This window comes from Lynx canadensis, chromosome F1 (genome assembly GCF_007474595.2).
Source record: "Lynx canadensis isolate LIC74 chromosome F1, mLynCan4.pri.v2, whole genome shotgun sequence".
In the NCBI taxonomy this organism is placed as follows: domain Eukaryota; kingdom Metazoa; phylum Chordata; class Mammalia; order Carnivora; family Felidae; genus Lynx; species Lynx canadensis.
The window spans coordinates 32,284,380-32,296,865 of NC_044319.2; the positions used below are offsets into that span (position 1 = coordinate 32,284,380).

The 12,486-nt window shown below is 46.2% G+C and overlaps 1 protein-coding gene across 1 annotated transcript in view; it reads right to left on the reverse strand.

Annotated features, from left to right (window-relative positions):
• Window positions 1-12,486, reverse strand: part of HHAT (hedgehog acyltransferase) — a 292,122-nt gene that overhangs the window by 52,068 nt on the left and 227,568 nt on the right. The window contains exon 10 of the mRNA XM_032591811.1: window positions 4,959-5,103. Coding sequence (XP_032447702.1) covers window positions 4,959-5,103 — 145 coding nt within the window. The remainder of the gene's footprint in view (window positions 1-4,958; window positions 5,104-12,486) is intronic.

Genomic DNA, 12,486 nt, shown 5'->3' on the forward strand with positions numbered 1-12,486 from the left:
TGACATCTTCCGATTTCCTGGCAGTAGGGCAGTGTGCCTAGCAGAAAGGGCAGGGTCTGATTTTACAGCCTGGTGTTACCAGCCGCATAGAGACCAGGCTAGAGATTTTTGCATATGCTACTAAAATAAGCTTTGTAGCTTAAAGCAAACAGACCCATGCCAAAATCCAAGGAACTGGAGATAGGGAGATAGTGACCTTAAGCCAACATCTCCAGGCTAACTGTGAGGTGAAATACCTCACATCAGGCACATCAGCGATGTGGGGAAAGGGCTCCCTGAGAACTAGCGAAGCTGTATCCTCTCAGCCCCTTCTCTGGCGGGGTGGGGTGGGGTGGGGATTTGCAATCTCCTCTATAATCCCCATCCTCAGATGCCTGGCTGCCCCCTCCCTGCCCTTCCAGGACTCACAGAGGCAAGATCTGTTGGAAGGACACCCATTACCACTTCCCGTATCTCACTACAGCAGGGCCCAGCCCATCAAGGTGCACAGGGACCAAGTGTGTTACCCTTGGGGAAGGGCCACCTTCCCATTCAACCTGGAAATCTAAATACTGAGCTTGAACTCTCCGTCCCCTCACTCTCTCCTGTCTCATGTTCCTCAGTGAGTAGGGGTGGGTCTCAGAACAGCAAACTCCATTGGCTGAAGAAGAGGCCAGAGACAACCAGGGTCTCAAAGTCCTGATTCATTCATCAGCTGATACATGTGCAGGTCAGCAATCCTGTATCTGAAACTATTGGGAGCAGAGGAGTTTCAGAATTCAGATTTTTTTAATTTTAGAAAGCGAATGTAACACCCCCAACAGAGTTATGAGGAAACATCCTACAAACTCATTAGTACTTTTTTGTACCCAAACATGAATATTCATACTACTGTTCTATCAAGTCAATCAAATGAGTTATGAAGTAAAATCCAGAGGTCTCAAGGATGGGAGATTTGGCACCATCTGCTTTAGTTTCCTCCAGGAGATACTGAAATTCACTCAAAGACCCGCAGTGGGGAACATGCAAACAAGGGAACTGCCAAGTCCCCAGTAGACATCCCCTGCCTCAGGAGGCCCATGGGACAGACCAGCTGGGATGGGACCAGGCTGACTTAAAGACTCTCTGACACAGTAAATGCCTTCTAAGTTGAGCCTCCCTGGCCTCAGAAACCAGAGAAAAATGCTTCCACAGAGCCCTCCATATTTGGAGATTGGGTCTCCAGGACTCAGGCACCTGGCTCCAAAGGTACAACATAGATCCAGTCAAAGGCCATAGCAGGACCCGCACGGCAGAGGCAGACCGGTTTTCTTCTGAGCCCTGACCCCGGGGTGCCTGATGTTAGTTCCACAGGGTGCAGGGCAAAGCATGCCTTCGAGAAGCAGTAAGAACATCTTATAGCTGTGATCTTTCCTCCGCCACTTTACGTGCCGGCACAGCCAGATCACACCTCCCACCCTGCTCTCTTCTCACTCTGTGCCTGCTGCCTGGGGACCTGTATCCACCCCCCGTGGCCTCACGTACCTGTGAGCCCTTGACTCCCACAGTTCATGTAGTCCAAACCTCCCCAACTGTAACCCACATCCAGACAAACACTTGATTACTGAAGTACAGTTGACATACGATGTTGTATTAGTAGTTTCAGAGGCACAACATAGTCATTCCACAATTCCATACACTGTGCAACGCTCACCACAATAAGTATAGTTACATTATGGCACCACGTACCATTATTATATTATTGATTATATTCTTTATGCTGTACCTTTCATGTCTGGAACTTATTTTATAACTGAAAGTTTGTACTTCTTAATCCTCTTCACCTATTTCACCCCCCACCCCATGTCCCTCTCCCCTATGGCAGCCACCAGCTCTGTGTATTCACAAGTCTGTTTCTGTTTTTATTTTTTTTTAATTATCAATATTATTTATTTGTAAATTCAAAAAATTCATTTTTCCCTCTTTGTTAGAGTACAATGTTTGTAAATGAATTATCACAGGCCATAGCATCATAATCATAGTGATCGTGGAAGTGACTGATGGTTTTAAAATCCATGACCTGGTAATTCCATAAATTTGTGTTAGCTTTTGTATTTTGACTAAATGAAACTGAATGTTAATATTCACAAGTATCATTCATTTTGACTCTTGAATACTCAGGGCTTTCTTCTTTGCCTTATCCATCTATATTTATTTGATGAAGAATTACTTTAGCAAAAACTTAGCTTTTATGTATATCAGTTGATCATTTCTACCGCTATTCCATGAGCTACAGTTTTCCTTGGAAAATCTCAACCTCAATATCCAACCAAAGAATGTTATTTCTTGCACGCTTATTGTAAAAACCAAACTATTTTTTTCTATTCTACACGTAAGTAAAATCATATGGTATTTGCCTTTGTCTGACTTACGTCACTTCGCATAATACCCTTCACGTCCATCCATGTCACAAATAGCAAGACTTCATTCTTTTTATGGCTGAGTAATATCCCATCACACATACATACCACATCTTCTCTATCCACTCATCTATTTATGAACACCTAGGTTGTTCGTAATCACCAAACACCTTGGTGATTGTAAATAATGCCACAATGAACATAGGGGTGCACGTATCTTTTTAAATTAATATTTTCATTTTCTTTGGGTAAATTTTCAATAGTGGAATTTCTGGATCATATGGCATTTCTATTTTAATTTTTGAGGAACTGCCATACTGTCTTCCAGAGTCCAACTCACATTTTTACTTGCCCCTTGGGCACCTCCAGGTTGCCTCATGTACCGTCTCCTGCTGTGCCATAACCTACGAATATCTGTGCACTTCTCCACATCTCCCTCTCTTGCACTTGGGCTGGTCATGTGACTGGTTCTGGCCAATGGAATGTGAGCAAAAATGCTGTGCGTCACCACTGGCGGGGATATTTAGTACTTGTGTGTCATCCCCATGTGCTCTTCTCCTCCATGATGCCAGGCCAAGAAAGTAAAGAATCAACATAGAAACATTCTAGGTTCTGGAGTCACTGCCTAGAAAAAGCCACTGGACCCACAATGAACTGTGAGAAGAATAAATTTCTATGAGAAAAGATTACTGAGAGTTCAGAACTATCTGACAGAGCAGCTAGTGTTAATTATTCCCACACACCTGCCTTCTCCACCTGGCAAGTTCCTACTTGCGGCTCAAAACTCCAATTCAATTGCCACCTCCTCTGTGAAATCCAGTTTTTGCGGGAAGGTAAGCCACTCCATCCTATGACCTACAGTAAGTCGCTCATGCATCTGGCACAACTACCTCAGTCTGTGGACACATTTCTGTTTGCATGTTCAGCTCCTACATTTATGTGTGCTTCTTTTTTGTAATGTATTCTCCGTGCCTTGGAAGTGGCAAATACCTGAGGCCTCATTTCCGGAAGCAAAGATCGGAGCCTTCTTGTCCATGTGACCAGCAAGTCCCAAGTCAGCATTTTCCCGAGTCACAGTGTCCTTGGCGTCATGCTAGGTACTGTGGTTGGAAGCCAGGAAAGTAGGACACTGTCGCCCACCTCAAGAAGTGTGTTTTTTTTCTCGAGACCCTCTGCACCCCATCGGCTCCCATCTTTATTAAAGGACAGCTCCCACTTAAAAAGTACATTGTCTTTTCAGGAACCATCAGCTAAGATAGTTCTCAAAAAGTAAGATCAAAGAGGGGTTTTGTAATGACGAGAGGAAAGCAGAGCAGGGCTCTCTCATGGCCCCTTTGAGCCTGCCTCCCCCAAGCCGCCACGGTTTAGACTTGTGACCGGGCATTCTGGGCTCATGCAGCTGTGCCGGGGTTATTTCTGGTATGAAAAAACCTGCAGTGGAAGCATCACTGGCTCCTCAGGGACCCGGATGTAGAGACGACAGCCTGGTCATGCAGTCAATCACGTTGTTACCGCCTGGCAAAACTTCCCAGACCAAAGGCACAAAACCATGCCATTGGTCAGGGAAACAGAACAGGGGACCTTGGCTTTTCACACCTGGTAAACTGGCTGGAGTAATGTGCACTGTAGGCAGGCCTCATTCTCCCAAGTCTCTCAAGGCCGTGACAGAGCTCTTAGTTCCGGCCTAAGGGCAGTAGGGACCATAAATAAATGATGATCGATTATTAATGCAGTGTTTCCACAGCAACCCCCACAGACCAGCATTTTACCTGCTGGAGGACACTGACACACACCGCTTCCTGCACATTACATACAAGACTGGACATGAGTGTTGGCATCCCGCTGTTCAGACAAGAACACCTACAACAAAGAGCTGTGGCAAACCTGGGTGCCAAGCCCACAGCTACAGGAGAGCACAGTGGGGCTTCCAGGACCTTGCTGGCCAGGATGCTCAGAGCGGTAAATGAAAGATTAGACTTCTGCAGTATACTGAAGGCTGGGATGATTAGGAAGGAAGATTAGGAAACTTTTTTTTTTATTGTTTATTTGTTTTTGATAGAGATAGAGAGAGAGAGAGAGAGAGAGAGAGAGAGACAGAGACAGAGCGTGAGCAGGGGAGGGGCAGAGAGAGACAGAAACACAGAATCCGAAGCAGGCTCCAGGCTCTGAGCTGTCGGCACAGAGCATGACGCAGAGCTAGGACTCGTGGACCGTGAGATCACGACCCGAGCCGAAGTCGGACACTTAACCGACCGAACCACCCAGGTGCCCCAGGAAACTTTTTAAAAACCAGAGTATTAATTTAGTAGAAGGCAACAGCAGAGTTTGGGAGAGCTGGGATAATACCTTTTAATGTTAAGTGCCGCATGTAATAGACGAGAGGTACATCGACGTAGGGGCCCCTGAACGTTATGGCTAAACACGGGGAATTGTTTCTGGTTGGTATTTTATGGGTCACACACCACGAACAGACCAATGAACGCCTCCCGCTACACCACACAGATGTACCACAAGGTATGTGGCAACAGCATACGTGGAAAACAAGAAATTGACCGAAAACAGCATTGTCAGGCAACTTACCTTGTATGAAGATCCTGTTCCAGTAGATTTTCCCAACTTGACTGCCCCCAAGAAACACCAGGTTGGACAGGATCAGCATGGAGGTGGAACAAGACGCAAAGGCGGCGTGGAATCGACGGCGGGCTTGTGGGGAGAGGAAGTGAATCTGTGGGGAAAAGGCAGGTGGTGTCTCACTGAAGGGGCACAAAAATAGTGCTGAGGTACCACCGGGCAACTCTAGTACCAGCCCAGGACACCCAGCCCAGAGCCTGAGCTGGGGCAGGACTTAAACAGCCATAAAAACTTCCATTCCTGTGTCATGCTCACTCCGGTCTAAGAAGTGATGCACCCCCAATTTGTTGCTTCCTACTGCCAAAGGGGCTTCCCCTGACACGTGTCACACAAGCACTGAAGCTAGTCAAGATTTGTCCAGAATGAATGTGTCCACACATCCTCTGCATGTGAACTACAGGTATAAGAACTGTTTAAACTGGGCTCCCTTATAACCAGCACAACTCCATGTAACGAGGTCAAGATCAGGGTGATGTTCTGGGCCAGGTAACTTGACTCTGGGAAGCTATCCTGTCAATCTGACCCACTGTAAGGAAGAATCCCATTAAGAGGGCGCAGGAGAATCAGCACAAGCCGACCTCATTCCCGGAATCAGAGCTCAGGGTACACGCCCCACTGAGAGTGAGCCTGCGGCAGCTTCCAAGAGCGGCCGCTTGTCACAGCACCTGAAATTCGCAGGAAACAGAGAGGTGGTTTCCAACAATGATGATGATAAAGAATTCTGCTCGTCCATCTGAGGGCTTCATTGCACTTTTTCCTTCCCTTTTAATAACCTCTTGGGGACTGCATCAAGTAAACAGAGCCTTTCTTTCTTGGTACTGACTGTTCTGGTGGTCCTCCTGAATAAGATGGCAGAGTGCTGTGCCTGGAGTGTGTGAGCGCCATCGACACGTCCACAGGGACTGTTCTTAGGGACTGCATATGCAGAATGAGAACCAGGTGCAGTGCAACAGCAAGGCCAAAGGGCCCCAGGGTTTCTGACAAATACCTCCATCAAATCCAAAGACACAGAAAAAGGAGAGAGCAGAGGGTTTGGAGATCGTTCCTGAATATCTTCCTGAAACCTACATATTTCTGGGATCACTTGCATCCTGATTTCAGCTGTGCTCCAATTACAAATAGAAATCTGAATTAACCAAATTCCTAGTATGAGAAAAGGATTAAGCTGGAGGGTGTCTCTGGAAGGAGGCTTGCTTAGTTCTGGCAAGTCTGTTACGGATTATCTGGGGCCACTGTGTAAGCCTTGGTCAGTGTCTTTTGGAAACCTAGAGAAATCAATTTCTGACCCCCTCTCCTTTTCCTCTCCTGCCAGTCCCAGCTTCTGTTCTATATGCTCAGATACAGCTGCAATCACATGTCACCCCATCCATGGTGTTCTCCGGCATCACCTTGGAGCATGGTTTTACTGCCACCATTATGTCAAAGTAAAGTGTGGTCTTCTCACAGATAAGCTGTGTAGTTGGCACTGAGTCATCTGCTTGGACATCGTTGTTCTGGAAAGCTCTCAGATGATGCTGACATGTCCCCAGTTAGAGGCTACCAGACAAGGTGACCTCTAGTCTCTCCCTTGTTCTAAAAGGTTGTTCTAAAAGGCCACAACCATGTATAGAGGACACTGTCAAGTCAGACCAGACAAGAGTTAATTACACAGTATAAAAACAAGGGGCGCCTGGGTGGCTCAGTCAGCTAAGCGTCTGACTTCAACTCAGGTCATGATCTCGCAGTTCATGGGTTTGAGCCCCGTGTTGGGCTCTGTGCTAACAGCTCAGAGCCTGGAGCCTGCTTCGGATTCTATGTCTCCCTCTCTCTGCCCCTCCCCTACGAGTAGCGCTCTGTCTCTCTCTCTCTCTCTCAAAAATAAAACATTAAAAATTTTTTAAAAATGGTGATGAAAAAGACATGGGGATGAAATGGGCTTGTAATTCAGCACTCTTCACCTCTGAGAATAGGGAGACATTAATCTACCAGTTTCTGCATTTGAGAGCAGAAGATATTTTCTGTGTATCACTGGCTCAATCAGCAGTAACTAGGGAGGCAGGAGGAGAGGAAGGAGGGAGATAAGGGGGAAATTCAGAATGATAAATTAAGACAATATAGATTACCCTAACTGGCACAAATGTATCCAAATAATTCTCTCCAGGTACAGGACCACTGATAACGTGTTTCATTTCTAAGGGACCCGGTGAGTCAGATGTTCTGGCACTTCTGTTCCAAGCCCACCTGTGTCCTCCAACCTTACATCCTGTTAGGGGAATTCAAAGGCTCCATGTAATCTTTTCCATATTAATGTCAATGACACAGAATGCACGTAGATTGGTTAAGCTCAGAGTGGTTCTCCTTTTACAGGAAATGATTACAATTATTAAATAACCAACTGAGAGATACTGAGAGAGGAAACTGCTCTTTGCATTGGGCTTAGTTCTAAGCAGGACTGAGGAGCCAGGTGACCCAGTACGGGGCAGGGGCCAGGCTGGTAGGAGGCAGAGGTGTGGGGCAAGGGGCAGAGCAAGGGAGGAGGTGAGGCGGAGAGTGAGTCCTGGAGGCACAGGGCTCCTCATTTCAGCACCCGAAGCTCTGGTTCTAACAGATCTTCCTTTGCTTCTGTGATTATTCAGCTATATGAGTCAATAAATTCCTATTTCTGCTTAGGGAAAAAAAAGTCAAAATAATAGCAAATATGAAAGAGCCTCTGATCTCAGAGACAATGGAGGACATCTAAAATCTGACAAAATGGGCCACAATTCAATTTTTATAAAGAGTTAATTTTGCAAAAACTAAGCAAGAACATTAAAGGCACAGGCTTTTAGAATCAATACACCAGAAAGATACAAAGGAGAAATCAAGATGCTTATAGGCAGTTGTTGATTACCAAAGTAGGAGACAATAAAGTAAATCCAAAAACCTGATTGAACTAATAGCCCCATCCTCTGAACTAACAAAATTAGCCTGCCTGCCCACAAGCAGCAAACTTGACTCAGCATCACTTCTCTGCCCTGTGGATCAGTGGGAGAGCAGAATGAGAGGCACCAGGAACAAAAGAGAGGGCCTGTGCGGATAGCCCACGGTTAATAGCAAAGGGGATGTGAATCTCAGCTAGAACCCATCTCTCCTCTTCAGAGTCCCTGAAAACACCGCGGGAGGTGACGGTTTAGACACTGGGGATCTCCCTCTACCTTGGGAGCCATCTGACCTCAGCCCCTGATTTACACTCCAGACCCAAGTTCCATGCTTAGAGGTCCTAAGGAGGGAAGAAGTCACATGGGCAAGGCTGGAAGGGTATATCTGGCCAGCTCCATCAATAAATACGACTTTCTACATCTCTAGGGCCATGGGGTCAACATTCCTACTTTAAACTCTTGATTTCTTTTACACAGTCTCCTTAGATATCCTGTAGCCATTGTTGCCATCACTCCTGTGGTCCTTCACGTCTAGGATACAGGCTATCTGTCCGTGTGCAGGGGCCACGCCTCGTATGTTAGTCATGATTCAGGTGCTGAAAAGCCTCCCTGGTAGGAGAGGTCATGTGATGGACTGTGCTCCAAATGGGGAAATAAGCCAGTGTATAGCGAGGAGCCATCAGGTATGAAAATAGGAATTGCCAACTTGGTCAGATAAGGCAATGACTGGTAAACAGAATCTGATTTTAACACAAACGCAACAGGATACACCAGAGCTCTGGTCTGGTCATGGTCTCTTCCCATAGGAAAGATGAGGCTACGGCAATTCAATATCCTGGCAGCAAAAAACTTGGAATGGTTTTCCAATCCCCAGGGGATGGTTAGAACTTGCGGAGCAGCTTTTGGTTGTCCCAAGGTAACAAAATTAAGGCATGAGATGGCAGGGCCCAGGGATAGTAAACATATTACAATGTGTGAGACAGAACTGTCCTGCCCAGAATGTCAACAGTGTCTCTTGAGCATGGGTGAAATGTTTTCTTCTATGTTCCTTATAAGCCCACTTCCCTCTTGGTCTATGGGGGCACAGAACCTCCCTTCCTGCCTCATTAGGAGCGATGCCAAAAACGTTCCCCCTTTCCCCTGGGGCCCAGAGAAAGGCATCCCAGGGCAGGGACAGTGCTCTTCACAGTGCCCCAATGTGAGGCTCCCCTAACCCACCCACCACCCCCTGGCACCCAACTTGAGAGGAGCCTCCTGTGCCAACCACAGATAGGCATGGTGTGCCACCAGTCCCGAAGCTTCTCTCCCTCACACCCCACAGACCCGAGGAAAGAAGAAGAATAGAAAGAATCACTTCCTACCCTAGGGTGACCAGTTCTCCCTCAGGGACTCTGGCTTCAATAACAGGTTGAGATGGTTTCTCTCCATGTTAGCACTGATATAACCCACTCTTTAGCAGATCCTGGACTTTGGGCCTGGATACAGCAAGCCCCACAGAACACCTAGAAGCACACACCCAAGGTAGACCTCTAATTCCTCTGCATGAGTTCAGGGTCTCTGATAGAAGAAACAAGACATGGGGTGTGGGAACACTTTGTAAGGACAGCGTACTTTAAAACTTCTCTCAAAGCACTGCTTTATACTTCCCTCTAAGACACTGACTTCCAAAGACAAGGAACTAACCCAAACAAAGTAAACCTTGGGGCAGAACTAAACTGTCAAGCTAGTTTGCCTTTCCTCCTGTGAGGTGTCAGCTCCTGTGTTTATTCCTATCTCTATGGAAACTCCTCTCTCTTTTCCAGTCAGCATCCTGTCCCTGGAAATCACAGGACCTGGGCTGGGGCGAACAAGTTGGGTCCTGGGGTGGTGTGGAAACTGGGTCAGAAGTTACTCTCAGAATGTGCACTGGGGGGGAGGCAGATGGCGCGGTGGGGCTGCAGGCTGCTGGGCGCGGTGGGTCCCACACTCGTCCACAGAGGGGCTGCATGTGGGGCCGAGCTGGGAAGAGGGGACAGGCTGAGCATCTGGGGGAGCAGATGGGCCGGAGGAATGGCTGCTGGAGACTGACAAAGGCTTGGCAAGTGGGACCTGATACTGTTTATTTTTAAATGGGAAGAAGCTAAAAAAAGAAATTGGGTGGGTTTGAGCAGCTGGACACAGTTCTTCCATATAATCACTGAAGTCTTTCATTTTCTAATAAAAATGCTACCCAGAGGGTAAGAGAGGATGCACAAGGAAATGGCATGGGGGATATTGCTGGAGACCAGGGAGAGTAAATGAGGGTAAACACCCCACAGGCTGTAAAGATGAGACCAAAGGTAACAAAGAAACAATCAGAGCTCTTGTGAAAGAGAAGGGTGGCCAGGGCAAAACACTCAGGAAGACCCGAACTCCTGTCCCATCCTGTGCCAACCCGCCAGGACACCTCTCCCCTTGCTTCATTGGACAAGGCACTTTGGTCCCTTCCATTCAGAAGTCCATGTTTCATGAGTAACCCCTCTCTCACGCTCCTCCCTGTATGGTGAGTGCTATTCTTCCATCTGCATCACATAAGACCCATGAATACTCTGTGTGTGCTCAGTAATTAGTTATTTAACACCTGCCTCTCTCTTTGCCCTAAATAAGTTACAGAATCTCCTGACTTCCTTAATGTTCCATTCCATCCTATATCCATGCCAAAGGAATATATGAAGGCACTCAAAAGCAACACCTCCTTCCTTCTTGTAAGTGTACGAAGCTTCAAAATACATCTGGTCAATGAAATGAAAATTTCCAGTATCTACTACTGAGATCTAAGCAATGTATGCTCCTGAGAGAGAATCAAATACTGTGGTGATAAAGACAAAGCCAACTTTGCTTAAATGGACAAGTCACCTGCTCCACAGTTTACATATCCTGCTTGGTTAAAAACAGCACAGCCTAGGGGTGCCTGGGTGGCGCAGTCGGTTAAGCGTCCGACTTCAGCCAGGTCACGATCTCGCGGTCCGGGAGTTCGAGCCCCGCGTCAGGCTCTGGGCTGATGGCTCGGAGCCTGGAGCCTGTTTCTGATTCTGTGTCTCCCTCTCTCTCTGCCCCTCCCCCGTTCATGCTCTGTCTCTCTCTGTCCCAAAAATAAATAAACGTTAAAAAAAAAAAAAAAAAAACAGCACAGCCTATAGTCTGGCATCCACATCCATGCAGCATATGAAGCAATTTCAGGGGGCTTTCAAATAGCCAAGCAAACAATAAGCTCTTGATATAATCAGAGAACTTCAGCCATATTTGAGGGGCTGGGATCCTGCCAAAAGTTCTGGAATGGCCAACAGTACTGTCTCACCCCGTGTTCTTGCTCTTCTACCAACATGGCCGTGCTTTTAGTCCTCATGTCTCTGCTCTGGATTGTGCAGAAGCCTCTTTGTTAGCTGGCATGCTATACTCTGGCCTTTCCCCCTCTGGTTCGTCAGGTACACTGAATATGTCCCTCCATTGTGCAAAATATCTTGGTGGCTCTTTTACTACTTGAGATTAAAATCCAAAGAAGGTCCTTTACAATCAGACCTCATTTTACTTTCCAACCTTGATTCCTGCTAATGACACAGCTCTACTCACTGTTCTTCCAACATGGCACGTACTTTTACAGCTCTGTGCCTTTGCACAAGCTGTTTTCTCTACTGAAAATGTGTCCTCCTAATTCTTTCTTCAAGCTCCAGCTCAGCGTCAGCTCAGGAGACCAACAGCTTTGGACCAGTCCAAATGGTGCTCAGGTTCTGGGCCTACTTTTTAACTGCACTGCTCCGGGCAAGCTCAGACTCCTAGTTCACAGTTGGTATTTGATAAACATAGGCTACTCTAACCCTGTCAGAGTCAGTCACCCCTTTTCTGTGTTTCTGTAACCCAGGGGATAGATAGTATCAATCTATATGCTTTAGCTATACAATTTCTGATGCAAAAACAAATTCACTATGTGATGACCTTAAGCTATATTGCTAAGTAGGAGAAACTATTCCCTTTTTGCAAAGGAGAAACTAGAAGGGCATAGACTTTAAGTAACAGGTCCTAGGTCATACACTGGTAAGTAGAGTAGTAAGGATAGTACAGGGATTCACACATTCCCCTAACTCAAATGTCTTCATGCTGCCTGCTATATTGTACAAATTTATGTCTGTGTAGCATTGTGTGTCCCTCCCCTAGAATGGAATCTTCAAGATATTTGTCCCTTCAGTGCCAAATACAAAGTAGATCTTTAAGAAGTGTTTTTTTCCTTGAAATACTTCAAATACGTCAAAAACTAGTACTTAGTTATGCATGTGTTCCTTAAGCAATGGTTGATAGATATTCACCAAGTGTCAATTTCAGGAGCTCAATATTTTCAAGAACAATATGGCTTAAAATAACACTTGAAGTTAAAAAAGTAATTGGAATTCACCATTAGAGTAGGAGATTTAACATATCCCCTCAGAAAATGACACCTAAAAGATCAAAGGTAAGAATATAAAATAGCTGAATAAAAATTAATAGGCCTAGCACCCAAACTGGAAAGGAAGAAGCAAAACTTATCTCTGATTGCAAAGGAAATGATTTTATATGTAGAAAGAACTAAA